The sequence below is a fragment of the Typopeltis vanoorti genome, chromosome 3, assembly GCF_054136105.1.
Source record: "Typopeltis vanoorti isolate ZY-2024b chromosome 3, IOZ_Tvanoo_1.0, whole genome shotgun sequence".
Classification (NCBI taxonomy): domain Eukaryota; kingdom Metazoa; phylum Arthropoda; class Arachnida; order Uropygi; family Thelyphonidae; genus Typopeltis; species Typopeltis vanoorti.
Window position 1 is genome coordinate 97239769 of NC_143551.1, and position 20007 is coordinate 97259775.

The 20007-nt window shown below is 35.5% G+C and overlaps 1 protein-coding gene across 1 annotated transcript in view; it reads left to right on the plus strand.

The window, feature by feature from the left end:
• Positions 1 to 20007, plus strand: part of LOC150108407 (reelin-like) — a 920570-nt gene that overhangs the window by 507278 nt on the left and 393285 nt on the right. The window contains exons 33-35 of the mRNA XM_090390755.1: positions 1213 to 1353; positions 5569 to 5746; positions 5901 to 6071. Coding sequence (XP_090246881.1) covers positions 1213 to 1353; positions 5569 to 5746; positions 5901 to 6071 — 490 coding nt within the window. The remainder of the gene's footprint in view (positions 1 to 1212; positions 1354 to 5568; positions 5747 to 5900; positions 6072 to 20007) is intronic.

The following is a 20007-nucleotide window of genomic DNA, read 5'->3' on the forward strand; positions in this document are numbered from 1 at the left end:
GAAACACTGTTAATAAGGGTTTTTATAACACCACATTATTGAAAGGGTGGATGATGGGAAAGTCTGTGTATCTACCATGGGTTGGTTTTCTGTAAAGTGGGAAAGAAAGGGTGCCATTGGGAAGACAAGTGATTAGAGTCTAGAAAAGACAAGCTATTGTTATTTTCTTTTTCTATAGTGAACTGGATTCTATGGTGCTGTCTGTTGAGATGGAGGAGGAAGGAGTCTAATGTTTCTGAGCTATGTGGCCAAATAGAGAACACATCATCAATATACCTTAGCCAGATAGAAGGTTTGAAAATATCAGTATCAAGAGCATATGTTTCAAAATGCTCCATATAAGAATTGGCTAGACATAGGGGTGGGGTGGGGGATAGAGATCCCATGGCTGTATCCTCAATCTGTTTATAGATAATATCTTTCCAAGGGGAAATAACCAGAATGAATGGTAAAAATTAAAATTTTCAATGATATCGGGGGGGGGGGCATTTTTTAGTAAATTTAAAGTTTCAGAAAGAATTGAGGTTGAGCTAAGGCCAGCCAGCAGTACCCATAGTGGGTGTTCCTCATAGGACTTAGGCTTTCAGTCTAATCTTTTCCACTTATTGTTTTGTGCAAATTTGTGTGTGTTTTTGCAGTTTGATATTATTTCCCTGATGATGTCTCAGTGACTGTGATGAAATATTGGAGTGATTAATGTGTTGTTTAATTATTTATATATGCCGTATGTATTCCATTAAACTATAAAATGAATTTTAACCAGCACGTAAGCATTATATCAACTAATTAGTTGATATAATGTACTGTGTATATAATGTAGATCAACTATTTTATATCTAATCCATCTTTTTGATCCATATGTTTAAATTACTTTGAATGTTTTATATACTGTTTTATATACTTCTGTTTTATATACTGCTGGAACTCTTGGTCTTTTGTTCATTGCTTTCTTTTACCACATAAGTTTATTCATGCATTAGCATTAAGCCTTACTTATTCTATTATTTATTCCATATTTAGTTTGCTCCCTTCACATAAAATTTCTCTAATAACTAAAATGTATTACCCGTTTCATAAGTTCACTATTCAATTTTATATTGATGTTTGTTTGTTTTTTATATCATTTTTATCATCATAATTATTGTTATTGTTGCTTAAAAACTTAAGCTTATCTCGGCTGATGGTGGTATATATCCAAAAAATTTTTTCCAGCTCTTCAGCAACAAGATTTAGATGGATGGAGACCTCACAGAAACCATCGGGACATTCATGGGCTATAGATAATATTTACCTTGGAGATAGCTGTACTTGGATGTGTTCTGGACATGGGCACTGCAATAAAGACAGCTGCAGGTACTTGGATGTGGCATTTTGTTAATCCTTCACTTAAGATGTGCATTTCCAGTTATTAGGAAAAGGGCATATGTTGTATAGTCTTGTTTTAGATATTCTGACAAAAGAATTTCTATAATATTTAACAGTCTCCAATTTCTTTTGGTTTATTTAATCACTGACTTTATGGTTAGCATCATTTGTTTTACAAAATAATTAATATAATTGTGAATTGCTGATTATTGCTATATCTTGCATTTATCCAACATATATAAAGAATCTCACTTTCCCCTTACCATGAAGCTAATGTATTTTCATATAAACATAAGTAATACCATGATAAGATATCTAATTCTGCCTACATAACCCATATTATCTGTCTTATGTATTTGATTCAGATTAAAAACAGCCAACCTAATGCTCAAGCCATGAATTGCATTGCAAAATTCTCATCTGATGAACACTATACAAAGAAATTACAATGTAAACTGGGATATACATTAAAATAAATTTTAATATACTTCAATATATCAGCAACGTCACATTGCCGAAATGTATATCCTAGTTTTACGTTTAATTTCCTTAAATTATTTAGTAAAAAATGCATAACCAACGTCGAAGCCTTTCCACGAGAATATACAAAGAAAACTTAATGAAAACTAACAAGAACATGAGAGAACATTAAAACAATCAACATTAAAGGAAACAGTCATAGATGATCATGAAATTGAGTATTTCATAATAGCATTCTTCTGTAGTACCGTCATTCATATTAGGTCATCACAATATTTGGTACACATAATTTGGATTTTCAAAATTTAACCATTTTAACCAAATTTATTTTAATCAGTTAATTGTAACCAAAACTTTAAATGGCATGATAAGTTTTAATTATTCCTATCATTATTATCAGACCTCCATGGAGTAAGAGACTCATCATGGGAAGTAGTACCACTCTTGCACAGAGCTTATCATACCATGACTTAAATTCATTACTGTTGCTGCATTCACCACTTTCAGACAGCGCATTCCAATCACCCACCACTCTCCATGCAAAATACCTACTCCTCACCCCCCCCCCTTGCTTGCACTCTCCTTATACAGCTTACAAAGATGGCCTCTTGTTCTCCACTGTCTTCAGCCATTCTGTGAAAAATCTGATCCATATTAATTTGGTAATTACCCCTTACAACTTATCCATCTGTCCTCATATTCAACATTCTCGAGACTTTAAATGGCCTTAGTCAATCATCTTATTAAATCATCGAGTGTGAACAAGTATGTGACATACAGCTATTTGCTGATAATGTAAAGATAGGTAGGCTAATTAGGAATGCTGCTGATATGCAGTACTTGCAGAATGATTTGAATAAGCTGGAATTGTGGGCATGGGAAAATGGATGTCAGTTCTACTTACATTTCCACCCTTAGATGGGCACAACTCCCATACCATCATCAATAGCACTCCTCCTCCCTTTTTTGCCTTGCTTGTCTTCACGAAAGACTAAATTCAACCATATCTCAATTATACCAACAATTTTGGGACAAAGGAATGCTATCAATGCTACAGTTTCATTCCCCTTGTTTTGAATACTTCTAGCATTTGTGAACATACACAATAGCTCATTTCTCTTTCTATAATAATTCCCACTGATCCCACTTCTCAGATCTGACTCCTCCTCACTCTGCCCTGTTTATTCCTGTCTATCATCACTGATATTACATCCCTCCCTGTATCTAAATGTCACCTCCACATCCTTGATTATTTTCATCCTTTCTTGCACATTCTTACAACTTTATCATAGGTATGTATGTCCTCTCAGTTAGCCTAGTGGCTGTGCGCTTCACAACCATATGCCTGGGGAAGGAGTCCTAGGTTCAATTCCCATCAGACATGTGAGGAGCTGAAGGATCTTCCTCAACCATAGCCAAGTGAGCTGGTCTTGGGTGTGAACAGTAGGGTTTTTCTCCCCTGTTTATCCTGGGGTTTTTCATCCCACAAACAGGATAACCGGACCAGTGAACACACAGGTTACAGCAATAGGATATGGTATGGCAAGGAAGGCAACAGGAAACCACTTTGCTCCTAGTCACTTCCCTAGTATGGTAGCATAGCTGCCCCAACCATTCGTATCGATGAAAGGAAACTAATCATCATGTATGTATGTATGTATAGGAAAAAACATATTTTATATATAGGTTTGGTACTATCTGTGGTTTCAAGTATCTGTGAGGAATCTTGGAATGTATTTCCCGCAGATAAGGGGGGGGGGAATACTGTATTATTATTATCATGTGACTCCATGGAATCAGAGACTCATTGTGCGAGGCACACACAATGCTCATCCAACCGTGACTGATTCAGTGTGTCTACATTCACAACACACTCAGGCAATGCATTCCACCTACCCTGCAAAGAACTTGCTTCTAGCTCCTCTGCTCACATCCTCCTTATACAGTTTCCAGTGATGGTCTCTTGTTCTGTCCCCCCCCCCTTCCATTCTATGAAAAATCTCTTCCATGTCAACCTGATAACAACCCCTGACTAGCTTATATGTCTCAATCATATCCCCCCTCTTCCACCTATTCACGAGGCTTTGCAACTTAGATTCTTCCAATCCATCGTCATACTCCAGATTCCAAAAATGATTGATCACTTTTGTGAATCTTCTCTGGACCCTATTCAATATATCTTTCTAACCATGAAACCCAGTGACCAAATATGTACAACAATCCATATGATGCCTTACACAATGGCATCATTATTTCTGCATGTCAGGGTCCTCTGTATCATTACCATTATCCAATGTGACGTCTTCACAACTTGTGATGTGGCCCTGAATTTCAGGTCCTTGTCCACAACCAGGATCTCTCATCCCCTCTACTGCCTTTAAAGTTTCTCCAACAAGTATATGCTTTGCATCCCAATTTGCATGTCTCAAATTTCCAAATCTCAAAATCGTACACTTTGCAACATTAAATTGATAGTTCCACTTACCAGCCCATTCTTGCAATCTATTCAAGTTCTCCTATAAAGCCATAACATCTCTGTATTGCTCTCCCAATTTTGCATCATCTGCAAACAGGTACATATTTGCTGGCCTGTTTGGCCAAGTGGTTAGCGTATCTGCTCTACAGCCAAAAGGCTGTGGGTTTGAATCCCGCCATGGGCATGGATGTTCGTGGTGGTGATGGCGTTGGTGTAGTTGTAGTTGATCAATTGAGTGGTGGAGACAGAGAGATGTAGAGTAGGTGTCCTCCCTCGATGAATCTTTGGACTCCCTGGAGGTGTCACGTAATAATAATAATAATATCATTAGTTAAACCCATCCCAATATCATTAACATACAAATTGAACAATAATAGTCTCAGAACTGACCTCTGCAGTACACCGCTAGTGACCTTCCTCCTTTGGGATACTGTTCCCCCCCACATACAACTTTCTGATACCTATCTGACAGCCAGTCACTGATCCAACTCAGAAGTTTTTTAACCAATCCCATCTGTTGAAGTTTATTTAACAGTTTGTCATGTGGCAGGCTATCAAAAGCTTTTGTAAAATCCAAGTGCACTGCTGTATATGCATCTCCCCCTGTTCAAGATATTTGTCATCTTGTTATAGTACATCAGTAATTGAGTAAAACATGATCTCTCTTTAAGAAACCCATGCTGATAACCACAGAGAATACTGCTGTTATCAACCCATTTCTGTATCCTACTTCTCACCAGTCTCTCCAGTACCTTCACCATATCTCCAGATATACTGATTGGCCTATAATTTGAAGCTACAGCCTCATCACCACCTTCATGCAGTGGAACAATTTTACGATCCTTACACTCCCTTGGAACCTATGGTGTTGTAAGACTATTATTAAACAGTTATGCCAATTCCCCTTAAGATGTGTGGTGATACATCATCAAATCCTATCGCCTTATTGACATGAAGTTTGCTTATTTCCTCAAAATACCTCCTGCTCAATCACAATTAAGCGCCATCCTGTCTTCAACACTTAAGTTCCTCATGATTCCACCCTGATCATGATGAAACACCCATATAAATTGATCACTGAATACCTCAACAATGTCTTCTGTAGCAGTTGCCAATTTACCATTTTCATCCATTAACACCATCTTACCATGATCATTCTTCCTTCTACTTATTACATGGCTTTAATTTTTGAAGTTAAATTAAAATGTGAATTAAGTGAAATGTTAATAACTAAATATTTTTCACAGATGTGATCCAGGATATATAGAACGACATTGTGTACCTGCACACACATTTCCATGTGAGCTCAGAGATACGTTTGATTATCCTAATTTAGATACAGCTTGGTGGCCTGAGGTATATGGGGCAGAAATTAGTAGCAGATGTGGTATTTTAGTTGGTGGATCAGCTCTTGTATTTTACAAAGTAAGCATTCATTTTTGAATTCAGTATATGACCAATTATTATTATATTTATGATTTCGTGACTAGTTACAAAGTTCTTTCCTTTGTGTGTGTATATATATATATATATATATGCTTCATAAATTTAATATTTAGACAATTATCTTTCCATTCAGGGTGGATTGCGGATGTTAGTGACTAGAGATTTGGATCTTATGTCAGCACAGTATATCCAGTTCACTTTTAAATATGGATGTAGAGGAACAGTTCCCTCAAATGTAACTCGTGGAAATGGCATTTTACTGCAGTATTCTAATAATGGAGGAATAGCATGGCACTTGTTAAAGGTATGTGGAAGCATATGAAAATAATTATCAGTACTCTTAATTTAGCAGTTACATTTATTTAGAATGGCTAATGCAAACACAATTTTTTTTATTTTGTAAATAGTAGTAGTAGTAGTATGGTTAGGTAGCACACTTTTGCCTTAGTAGTTCTAAGTACTAGCAGAAGGCATTTGATTCCAGAAGAGCATTATAGCGATGTAGATGCTTTGGTAGAAAAGGGCAAAATTGAGGCTATTATTAGAACAAATTTAATAATGGATGATTAAATCATCTACTATTCAGACCATTTCTACTTGCTTCACCAGATGTTTTGGTTAAGTGATGCTGTTCTGATTTATGTCAGTTTGCTTGGTTGACCAAGTAGATTTCACTGCTTTCTAGACAGTGGGCAGTGGATTTGAATCCCACTTCATTATACCATCATTCCATATACTGGAGGCTCAAAGCTTGAAAAAGTTCCATCTGTGTTCTCTAGAAATCAAGCAGATCTTTTTCAAGCCACTTCATCCAGCAAGCAGAGTGGTGGTCTCACATTGAACTATAAATCATCAGTTACCTTAACACAGTCACAAACATCCATATCTAGAATTCAAACACTGAACCTTTTAGTTGGAGAGGAAAGATGCTATACATTCATTCAATCAGACCTTGGCTGCATGTTTCATCAGATGTTTGGGTATAATGATGCTGTCCTAGTCTATGATTGTTTGATTAGTAGAGTCGATAACATTCCTATCTTTAAGAAAGGTAATAGAGATGACCCTAAAAACTATAGAGGTATCAGTATACTAAATTCATGTTACAAAATATATAGCAGAATCTTAAATAACAAACTAATGAAATATTCCGAAAACTTTATTCTAGAGGTACAAAATGGATTTAGAAAAGGACGATCATGTATAGACCCAGCCTTCTGCCTAAAATTAATAATAGAGAAAAGAAGAGAATATAATTTAGAAACACTCCTAAAAGCTGTCACAAGTATATATGAAAATAATCAAATACAAATAAGATTAAATCACAAGCTATCATATACAAGAGAGATAAACCAAGGGGTCCGACAGGGATTTCCCCTCTCAGCAACTCTTTTTAATATCTACTTAAATGAAATAATAATAAAATGGAGTAAAAATTTACATCAAGGAATTAAACTTTCACCTACAGTTAACTTAAACACTCTCCTCTTTGCAGACAACCAAATAATAATTACAAATTCTGAAGATAACTTACAGAAAGCTATTTTAAATCTAAATGAGATATCCAAAGATTATGGTATGATAATATCAACGGAAAAATCAAAAACTATGGCCTTTAAAGGACAAGATCCAGCAAGAACTAAAATAGTATTAGTTAACAAGATCTTAGAACAGGTGAATTCATTTAACTACCTAGGATGTATGATCACTTATGAAAATGAAAAAGATATAAACATAAAAATTGCAAAATATTTAAAAATAACAGGAGTAATTAACTCTATATTTAAACCAAACCTAGTTCAAAAACAAACCAGGCTAAAAGTATACAATACATTAGCCCTACCGATCTTAATGTATGGAAGCGAAATCTGGACAATAAAACAAAAAGACAAACAAAGATTAACAACAGCAGAAATGAAGTTTATGAGAAAAACTGCAAAGTATACCCTATTTGATCACAAAAGAAACGAAGATATTATGAAAGAATTAAACCAAGAACCAGTAATTGAAAAAATTAAAAAATATAAACATAAATGGATGGAACACGTTCAAAGAATGAAAACAGAAAGATTACCATAACAAGCCTTAAAGTACAAGCCATTAGGAAAAAGAAAACCAGGACGTCCTCTTAAACGATTCAACAATGACTTCTAAGGCTGGAACAGGCCATACTAGGCCTAAATCCTTGATACATATGATGATGATGATGATGATAACATTACCCAAATATAATTAGCATACACGTTAAACAGTAACGTCCCTAAATCAAACCCATGAAGTGCACCACTGGTGCCCTTCATGGGTGCCCTGCCCTTCAAAAGCAAAATGAAACATCTGGAAGAGGATATTCAACATCTAAAGAAGAGATTGGCTAATGAGAAGGAATGATTAATAAAGTACAGAAAACATGCTTTCCTGGTGAAACAATGAAGCAAATAACTGATGTGTTGTGTAAAAGGAAAGACCATGCATCAAAATTAGTGGTAGTTGTGGGCACAAATGACTTAGTTGGGGGAAAAAAATTAATGTTGATAGAGACTTGAGGAAGTTGTGGCAGGTAAAGATGAATAGTGCTGTTGGAAAAGTCATAGGCATGTCACACAGATATAACAACAGTGAATTGAGAAGGTGAGCAGAGATAATAAATAATAAGATGGCTACACTGTTGGATTGCATTTGAATGGGTTTGGTGTGTGAGCATTTAGAAAGGCTATTGTTTTCTGAGAAGACACAGAGTCAAGAAATTAATGTAGTGAATGATCAGAGTGTACTTGTGAAGCAAAATAGTACAACTAAATGGATTGTATAACAGGAAGAAGATGCATACAAGACTAAAGATGTGGTTGCAGCAGCAGCAGCACAAAGTGATGAAATGCATAAAGGTAAGAATGGATATCAGAGTCATGATCAGGGAAACAGGAGTTGTCAGACCAAAAGAGAAGATGTGGTATAGCAGCTAGAATAGCAAATAGTGGTGCTTGTAGAAGTCTCAAAGTCACAGGGATTGTTATGTTTGTACATAAATGTAAGGAGTATTCAAAATGAGAGAGCTGAGATTGTTTCATTGAGTCAGTATATCCAAAGCTAATTGCAATAAGTGAGACTGGGTTGTCTAAGGAGGATGTGATGTCGGAAATAGAAGGGTATATCATTTTTCAGAAGGATAGAAATACGAAAAGAGCGGGGAGGGGAGCGCTGTTGCAAAGGAATTGTGTCCACAGAGTGTTGAAGTTGATAATGCATGCACTGATTTTGAATTTCTGTGATGTGTAGTTGAAATAAACAGGCTAGCATATCTGATAGGATGCTGTTATAGGCCAGGAAATGCAGAGAATACTGATTGTGAAATGTTTAGGCAAATTAGTTGGACATGTAAAAAGAAGGTGATCTGATGGGACACTTTAATTAGAGGAATATGGAATGGAAGGAAGATATAGTGTATAGGAACAAGGAGAGCGAGTTTGTGGAATTTCTGAAAGATATCTTAAACAGCATGTGACTAAAATATAATAAATTTAGTTTAATCCTTTATCCAAGTTTGAGCAAACAAAGTTTGCACCTGAAAGTATCTTCAGGACTGGGATAAGGTGGTACAACACCGAGCAACTCGTTGCAAAGGTGGAGCAAGATAACATCACTCCTATCTCTGTATCTCCCATAATGCAAAACACATCTCCTTGCAGATATGTATAATGTTATGCATTAAGGGAAGGGCCACTACCCAGACTGTTAATGAAGTGTTGGCACTGCTACCGTTTAGTGAGAGTGATCATGAGATACTTATTTGGGAAGTGATGAAACAAGAACGGTTACTGCCAAAATGGATACATGTGGAAGTATAAAGCAGGTGAGCTCTTTATTCAATTAGTATCAGAACATTGAGTAGATGAGCTGAGTGGAATAGATGTTGACAATGCATGGAAATTCACAAGGCAGGACAAAAGCAGTGTATAACTGCATACCAAGGGGTAAGCAAGTAAATAGAGTAGGAATGAAATGGGTGAACAGTGAATTCAAGCAAGCTGTGTTGGAAAAATAAAGAGCTATGGAGGAGGTACAAGACAGTTGGTGGTGATCAGATCCATGAAGAGTATAAAGTGCAGGCTAGAAAGGTCTCAAGCATGGTAAACAAAGAAAAAATTCAATATGAGAGGAGATAGGCTGGTGAGACCAAGGTTAACTCAAGGATATTTTTCTGCTGTATGGCAAGCAAGAAAAAGAATAATTATGGCAGGTTGACACTAGTCGATAGTCATGGCAGAAGAATAACAGTTGCAAAGGATATAGTGGAATTATTGAACAAGCACTTTATCAGCATATATCATACTGGTGTAAATGATTCAGTACAACATATAGAAGGGAGGCATGTGTTAAGAGAATTGAAAGTGAAAGAATCAGAGGTGTAACAGGTGTTGATTGCATTAGATGTTAATAAGGCTGTGGGAATGTATGATATATCACCACATATTTTTAAGGAATGTACACAACAGTTAGCTATGCCCTTGACCTGGTTATTTAATGAAAGTCTCGCAGTGAGTAGGGTTCCTAAGGAGTGGAAAAAAGACAAAATAATACCACTCCACAAACATAGTTCTAGGATAGAAGTTTCCAACTATAGGCCAGTCTGTATAACTGCAGTTGTGGTGAAGGTGTTGAAGAGATTGGTTCAGAATAGACTACAGGATTGGGATGATATACATTGATCCATTATGTCAGTCATTGATTTGTAAATGGTAAATCCTGTTTTAGGGTGCTTAAGGGTCAAAGCTGTATAACTGAGAGGAGTCCTCCACATAGCCTTTAAAGGAATGTGGAGAACCGACCAGGGCTTCTGACCTAATGTCCAATCCTCACCTTCTCGTGGTGTACCCTGTTGGGTATCTATTTGGATACTAAATGAACGAGGATGGGCTGGCAATTTGGGATTTAGCCGACCAAATTGTATTCTTATTGGTTAAACCAAAATAAAAAATGATGGTACAACATTACAAAATTTCATTCCAGCTGGGGCTTCGCCCGGTTAAACAAGGTCCCCCCCGCTGTTTTCGCCAGGGAACCAGGGCGAACAGCGAAAAGTCAGCTACTGGAACAAATCTGAAAACAAACCCCAACTCAACATCACCAGAGTTAAAGATCGGTACTATCAACGTAAGAAGCCTGAATGGCAAAGAAATGGAGCTAGCTGAGGAATTAGATAAGTACCAGATTGACATAATAGGGGTGACTGAAACAAAAAAGACCAAAACTGGTGAGATCTTTCTGAGCATTAAATACAAAATGTTATATTCAGGCAATGACAATCAAGGAAAAGAAGGAGTAGCCATAGTATTCAACACAAAATACGAGGCTAATCTTCTTGAATGGCAGTCAGTCTCAAGTAGAGTAATGTGGGCAAATATGAGAATGGGGAACTGGACAATGAGACTTATTTGTGCCTATGGTCCCACAGAAGGTTCTACTAAGGTAGAAGTGGAGGAATTTTTTGAGGCTTTAGAAAAAGCAACTGACACAATGAAAAATGAAAAGTTGGTCCTTGTTGGGGATCTAAATAGCAGAGTAGGAAATGATTGTGAGACATACAAAAATATTTTGGGAAAATTTGGAGAAAAGAGCAAAGCTAATAATAATGGCAAATATCTGTTGGATTTCTGCTCAGGACATGGACTGGTTATTACTAACACCATGTTCCAACATAAAAATGTGCACAAATTCACATGGAGAGAAGCGGCTAGGAATAAGAAAAGTCTCATTGACTATGTTATTGTTGATAGTGATATTTTCTCCCTGGTGCAGGACACCAGAGTGTACAGAGGATTTGAAATTGGAAGTGATCACTATTTAGTCTTGAGCAGGATAAAATTGAATTTCATATTGAAAAGAATAACATGTAAGAAAGTTTTAAAGCAAATAAAAGTTGAGCAGCTCTCAGATGTGAACTGTAGACTAAAATACACAAAGATTATTGAAGAAAAAATGAAAGAGTTTGAGAACAGGAATCAAACCTTGGAGATTCACAGGCAAACTCTGAAAAAAACATTGATTGATTCTGCCAGAGAGGCATGTGGTGAGGTTGTCTGTAAGGATAAAAAAATCAGAACTCCCTGGTGGACACAGGAAGTTAAAGAGGCAGTGAAGGAAAAGAAGAAAGCATATCAAAAGTTCCTGTCAAATAAGTCAGCTTGTGCTCTTAGAGAATACAGAGGCAAATGTAAGAAAGAACTAGCTAAACAAAAGTCATGGGATACTTTGGCAAGAACATAGAAAATAAATATCAAGAAGGTGGCAAAATATTCTTGAGGTTGTTGAAGAAACTTAAAAATGGAGGAAAGAGTGCTGTAAAAGGAACTAGAGATGATAAAGGTGACATGAAAACAGGAGAAAAAGATATCCTTGAAGTATGGAGTAATTACTTCGAAAAACTGCTAAATGAAACAAGCAGTGATGACAGCAGAGTGGTAAAAAACACTAACCAGGCATGCAGTCAGGAATACATATCCATACTTGAAGTAGAAAAAGCCATCAAAGGCTTGAAATGTGGAAAGGCAGTAAGAGTAGATGATATTCGACCAGAAATGCTGAAGTATGGTGGTATAAGAGTCTTACAGTGGCTGCACTGCATAGTTCAGAAAGCCTGGACAGAGGGACGAATTCCCGATGATTGGAGTAGAGCTCTCCTAGTACCCATATATAAAAAGGGAAATAAAACTTCATGTGAGAATTACAGAGGTATTTCTCTACTGAGTGTTCCTGGCAAGATCTTTGCAAGTATACTTGAGAAATGGTTGAGAAGAATTGTGGAACAAAAGCTTGGTGAAGAACAAGCTGGATTCACACCAAATAGAGGCTGTCGGGATCAGATCTTCACTTTACGACAAATAGTCGAGAAAGCATGGGAATATAACAAAGATCTGTATTTAAGTTTTGTCGATTTGGAAAAGGCATGTGACAAGGTGCCAAGAGAGAAGCTATTCAATACACTGCAGTTATATGGTGTCAATGGGGCATTATATCAAGCAATATTTATTTGAGTTGTAAGTCAGCAGTTAGAATTGAAGGAAGTACAGGAAGATGGTTTAATGTTAAATCTGGTGTGAGACAAGGATGTACATTATCCCCTCTGTTATTCATTATCTATATGGATCACATTATGAAGGAAAGTGGTATTAAACATGATATCAAAATTGGAGATGTTAATGTCAGCTCTTTGCTTTATGCGGATGATGTTATACTTCTAAATAAATCCTCTACAAGTCTGCAAGATTCTCTGACTAAATTGAATAGCTGTTGTAATAGATATGGTATGAAGGTCAGCAATAAAAAGACAAAGACAATGAAAATAGGCAGAATCATTGAAAATGTCAACTGTGTTGTGAATGGAGAACCTGTGGAACAAGTAAAACATTTCAGCTATTTAGGCACGATTTTTACTGTAGATGGTAAATTAAATATAGAAATAGACAACAGAATCAACAAAGCTGGTATTGTGGGAAGTCAATTGAATAAATTCATATGGAATAAGAGAGAAATTAGTCGGAATGCTCAATTAGCAGTATACAAGACAGTGTTCAAACCAGTTTTAACTTATGGATCTGAGAGCTGGGTCAGAAGTAAAACACTTGACCAAAGACTGGAGACCACACATATGAGAGTCCTTAGAAAGATTATAGGCGTAAACAGATGCATCAATGGCAATATCATATTAAAAACGAGAATATTAGGAAAGAACTTGACATTGTCAGCATCCAGGAATGTGTTAGCAGAGCTAATCTTAGGTGGTATGGTCACTTAAACAGAATGGGCGAGGAAAGATTAGCAAAACAAGTGTTCTCTGCCAGGTTGGTAGCAAAATGACCCAGAGGAAGACCAAGATATAGGTGGATTGATACAGTACAAAGTGCTTTAGACGATAGAAATATAAGATCTGATAATGTTGGAGTCTTGTCAAGTAACAGACTGATTTGGAGGAAAATTGTAGATAGGAAATTAATAATGATGTAATTTTTTTCATGTAGTACTATCATATCCTGTACACCTCTTGAGGGTACATGGCAGGAATTTGATGATGATGATGAAGTCCTGTTTTAGCAATTTACTTGCATTTTATAATAGAGTAATGGGTGTTAGATAAGGGAGAATCATATATAGCGATATTTTTGGACTTTGCAAAATTAATTGATAGATTACCACATAATAAGTTAGTATACAAGCTGAAGAGAATGGGAATACATAGTATGTTGGTTAGATAGAACAGGGATTGGCAATCTGAGATACCAGAGGTTGTGTGATGGAACAATGTCTCAAAAAAGGAGGGTAAGTGGTATATCCCAGTGTTCTGTTCTTGGGTCCCCTGCTGTTTAATTTGTTTGTAAATGATATACCATGTGAACAGAGTGGGATCTTCAGTTGTTTGCTGATGATGCAAAGTTGGGAAGAATTATAAGTAGCACTGCTGATGTTAATTCCCTTCAGAAAGATTTGAATAGACTTTTGACTTGGACAAAGGATTGGGGTTGTAGTTTTAATATCAATAAATGCATTTTGGCATGCAGAAATATAAGGCTGTGTACTATATCGACGGTGGTGTATTGCAGGAAGTGGATGAGGTAGACTGAAGTTTAGAGGGCATATTTCTAGTGATGCAAAGACCGCACATCATAGTGCTGCTATGATAATAAATACTCTAACATATAGGGATAAAGAAGTGGTTATGCCAATGTATTAAGCATTGGTCAGACCACACTTGGACTATTGTGCTTAAATCTGGTCACCTGGTTTTCAGTGTGTGATGTGGAGACATTGGAGGTGAGTGACTAAGACAGTATCAGGACTTTGGACTACTGGCTATAGAGGGAGGTTCAAAAAATGTGGATTGCAGAATTTAGTGGATAGGAGGAAAAGAGAAAAAGAATCTGAAAAAATCCTCTGAAAAAAGAGGATTTTTTCAGATTAATCCAGTTGAGATTATAAAAAGAGTAGAAGGCGAGAGAAGAGAAACCAGAGATCACCCGTGGAAGTTATAAAGAGTGTGGTGAAGAGGAGTGTGAGGAATAGATTTTTTACATGGAGAATTGTCAGTGAATGGAATGCATTACCATAATGTGTTGTTAATGCAAGGAGTGTTAAAGCATTTTAAGATTCAGTATGATAAATATGTTGTCAATTGAATGAACCTCCCACAATGAGTCTACCGACTCCATGGAAGGCTGTTATCCAATCCCATTCCTTTCCAGTTTACCTATCGTTTTATCATATGTGCAATTTCCCTTGTCCAATGTACTCTCACAATGTTTTAATAAGTATGAAGATTATGAAAATATGATCTTTCTTTAACAAATCCATGCTGCTCATCAAAGAGAATGCTACTGTTGTCAACAAATTCTAGATCTTTGTCTTTACTAACTTCTTGGTATTCCTTCCACATCATCCTTTTCGTATGAATCTCTTGCTTAATACGATTACATATCCATTTGACTCCTACACTATTTATTCTTTAAACTCTCGGGACACCTTCTGATATCACATCATTTAAATATTGCTTCCCATGAACTGTCGATATTCTTCCCATCCAGCAACTGATCCCATTCCACTGAACTCAGTATACTCATCAGTTGGTCATAATTTCCTGCTTTGTAGTTCAGTATGTAACCTTTTCTGAATAGAACATTCATAAACTTAGTCACTTCCCAAGTGAGTATCGCATGATTACTGTCACCAACCGAAGGCAGATTAGTTAAGTCTTTAACACGTTCGCTGCCAACTACGAGTATACTCGTAGTTGGTATATGAGCCTCACAAGCCAACTACGAATATACTCGTATGTTGATTACCGACCTCCTATATCAAGCATGAGTTAACCCTTAGTATAAGTATCTTAATTTGGACCCTTCGCCTGTGAATAAAGTGGAGAGCACATCTGGGGGCTTGGTAGCAGGGAAATAATTTCAGCTAAAATATAGTATATTATATATGTGTGCCTCAGAAGCCAACTACGAATATACTCGTATGTCGATACCGACCTGCTATGCCAAGCACGAGTTGACCCGTAATTTGTAAATCAAATTAAAACTAATAAAATCAATAAAAATAATAAAATGAAATCAATAAAATAAAAACCAATTTATTCAAATTACGAATGATACACTTTAAAACAATTTTCCATGCATAATTGTGGTTTTTCCTAGCAAACAGGACAATAATAACGTGTTTCGCATCATTGTTTGTTTCGTGTACATTGGCATGGCTTTGTCGGGCGATTCTATTTTTCTGTAGGTGGTAAAATTTCCAAATAATGAAGATCCCAAATCCTGCTGATATTCTGTGATGCTGTAAGCTCATCCATTCCAACAAAAACTGATAAAGATAAATTGATAAATTTATCTTAGGTTAGAGATAAATTGATCTCTAAATTTTAATACAGTCATTGCATTTCCACTAATTACATTATAAAATTTATGCTCATTTGGAATGTATATATCAAAAATGCATATTGACAATTTCTTTGGATATCTAATTGTCTTTCTTAAGGCAGAATAGTAAGAAAGCATTTGATCAGAAAAACCAAATTATAGTCCCTAACGATATTTAGTTTTAATTGAATTTTACCATTCTGATTTTTCGCTTCAACCATTTCAAATTTGTGCATATTTGAAATGGAAAGAACTTCCCTCTTATCCTTCCATTTGCGTTGATGAATTCATTAAATTCATCATCGCTCATATCGTAAGCTTCTAATTCTTTATCAATATCATAGCATCAATATCTTACGCATCATAGCGTAAGCTTCTAATTCTTTATCAATAAGTTTTCTTTTACTGGTCATGGCGAAACTGTAGGTTTTAGAGACTAGACGCAATAAACACAGTTGTCAGCGCATGTAATATATAGGTGGAGGTGATACGAGATTACTCGTAGTTGGCGTATGAATCAGAATTCTGTCTGATAAGCTGGCTACAAGATTACTCGTAGTGACCTTGAAGACGCGGGTAATACGAGATTACTCGTAGTTGGCGTATGAAACAAAATTTTGTCTGATAAGCCGGCTATGAGATTACTCATAGTGACCTTGAAGATGCGAAAGCTCTTGCCGTGCGGGAACAAACTATGCCCAAGGAGCATGGCAGCAAACGTGTTAACTGAAATGCCCTCTGACACCATAATCGAATCTAACACTCTTTGCCCTCAACTTCCTTCTGTCAAATGCTGCTTGAGGAAGTTGTCCTGCAACAACTCAGTAAATGCATTTTCATTCTGCTTATGAGACTCTACTGTAACCAGTAGAATCTCATGAGAAGAATATTACCTATTTGGTTACAAAAATAAAGTAAGCTAGAGAGCAACATGTTCACACAAAAGTTACTCATATAAGTATACATATTCATTAAAACAAAACAGTATGGATGTGGTGGCCAGTAAAAACTGAAATAACTGCTTAGAGTCCTAAAATCAAGGTTTGCTGGAAAACTTGAAGAACTAGGTGGGCAGAATGTGTGCCCACTTAAGATTAGGATGGTTAATCAAAATTTCACAAGCTTCTTTAAATTTCTGTTCGTACCAACTTTTTGTATGGTGTAAAGAACATGTACTTTTCCAGTCAATTTGGTGTAAGGTGTTAACAGCATGATCTGAGAGGCCTGCTTCACCAAATTAAGAAACAATCTTAACTACTCAGTTAAATGTATTTCTATTGTTTGAGTGATTGTTCTTCATGCTACTTCAGAAAATTGAAAGAAAGATGTCTTTAAGGAAACTTGCTTACTGAAAGAAGACATATACAATATATTAGTTAAGTGTGGCATTTTAACTTTGAATGTATTTTAAGGAATTTGAGAAAAGGCAGAATAAATGAATGAGTAAAAACAATAAAATAAGTTCTGCAAGGGATGTTATCATATGTCCAAGTGAAACTACAGAACTTTTAGCTGAATGCTATGTTCAATTTATTTTGTAAAGTATTGAATTTAACTGTGAGAGTCAGAGCATGAAAGAATTTTATTGAGCTCATATAGAGTAATTCTAGAATGACCATTTAATTATTCTTATGCATTCAACAGTGTTATATACAGTGGTGAGCTATAAGGGGCTTGCAGGGGCTGACGCGAGTCCTTTGTTAAATTTTTCTCAAATTTGCGAGCCCCTTGTTCTTGTTTAATAATCTTGTAGAACTAGACAATACCACCGTGGAATGTATACATGCTACTATAATTCTACTTTAAATTCATATGGAATTTCTGATAAGTATATAAAAAACCATTTCATTGCATTTTGTTCTGATGGAGCTAGTGTAATGTTAGGAAACAAATTAGGTGCTGCAATCAAACTTCTACAAAAATTTCCCAATGTTGTGATTTAGCATTGCGCTCATCTCATCGTTTACACTTAGCATTAGACGATTTGACAAAAAAACATTAAAGAAATAAATCATTTTGAAATATTTATGGATAAATTATATGCTTTTTTATCATCAATCACCAAAAAAATCAACGAGAATTAAATACAATTGCAAAAGCCTTAGTATCGAAATTTTATAGATCGGCTGTGTGTTTGGACCTCGATGGGCAGTTTGCAGTTTACCAACGGCTCTTGCTGTATGGAGAAATTACCCAGCTTTATGAAAGCATTTTGCATCGAACAATAAATATACCGTATATTCCGGCATACAAGTCGACCTGGCGTATAAGTCGATATTGGAATTTTTTGAGTTTATTTGAGTTTTTATAGTATACTCGTCGTATAAGTCGACTTGAAAAATTTCTTTAAAAATAAACATTATGACAGTTTTTAAGTAAAATTTTTATACAGGCGTCAACCACTAGGATCATAACTGCCTTTTTAGTCTTTCCATTCTCTGTTTTAGCAAAAGATATAAAATACCTAGTTGACAAAAGAAATTTTATTTCGCATTGACCAGTTGACCAATAGTGAACTAAAGCAATGGCTCCTTTTAAAAGAATGAAATATGATGCGAGTTTTAAGTGCAAAGTGATTAAATTTGCAAAAGAAAATACTAACTGTGTTGCTGCACATCAGTTCGGAGTAAACAAAAAACTAGTTTGTGATTGGAGAAAAAATTAAACTTTAATAATGAAAATGCCATAAAATAAGTGCGTATTACGGAAAGGAATTTGTAAGTGGCCTATTGTGGAAAATAATGTTGCAGATTGGGTTCGAGAAAATCGCCAAAATGGATTCATTATAACGAGAAATAATATTCGTTTATTTGCTTTGAAGTGGGGCAAAGCAAATAAAAAGGACAACAAAATCTTCAAAGCTACAGTGAGTTGGTGTAGCCAGTTTATGGAAAGGAAATATTTAGTGCTTCGACTATGTGTGAATGGGTAGCGAAAGCATGGGATAAAATAAAACCAGATACAGTAATAAAATCTTTTAAAAAATATGCTATATCTAACAAATTAGATGGCTTGGAAGATGATTTTGTTTACAATGATGACGAAATTGATGCTAAATCTGATGGAGAAAACGAATGCAATTTATATGACAATATACTGGAAGAAATTATAGAACCAGAGTACAATGAATTTTTCATACATTCAGACAGTGAAAATTAAATTTTAATTATGTAGTTACCTACCTATTTTCTTTTGTAAATAAATAATTATATAACATGCAAATAATTTTTTCTGTAAATAAATTTGATATAAGTTGAAATATTTTTACTTATTTACCCTTTTTGTATATTGCTAATAAATTTAACAGAGTATCATACGTACTAGTTTTTTCTTGGAAAGCAATAAATTTTTGACCTGGCGTATAAGTCGGCCTAAAAAATTTAGTGCTTTATTTCAATGCTGAAAAGTCGACTTATACGCCAGAATATATGGTAAGGACTTTTTAAAAGATCTAGCATTAATGATTGATATCCTACAGGAATTATCTTATCTATCAGAAGCTCTACAAAGTCGCAATATAAGTATTATAAGGGCTAAGTTAGGCCATTTTGCTCGACAATGCAAGCCCTTTGTTAAAATTACTCACCACTGGTTATATAGAATGGTAGAAATTAATCTAGTACTTTTAATTGTATAAGGAATGTTAGATTTCCTTAGAAAGATATAGTGAAGTACTATTAATTTGTATCTGTTGTATGTATATATTTATATGTTTACATTAAATATTTAAATTTTTTTTATATACTAGAGCTTCATTTTTTGAATATACACAACATATTGATCCTTGAAGGTCAATGCACCATCAGGGATACAATGTTGAGAGGCTTATACGCT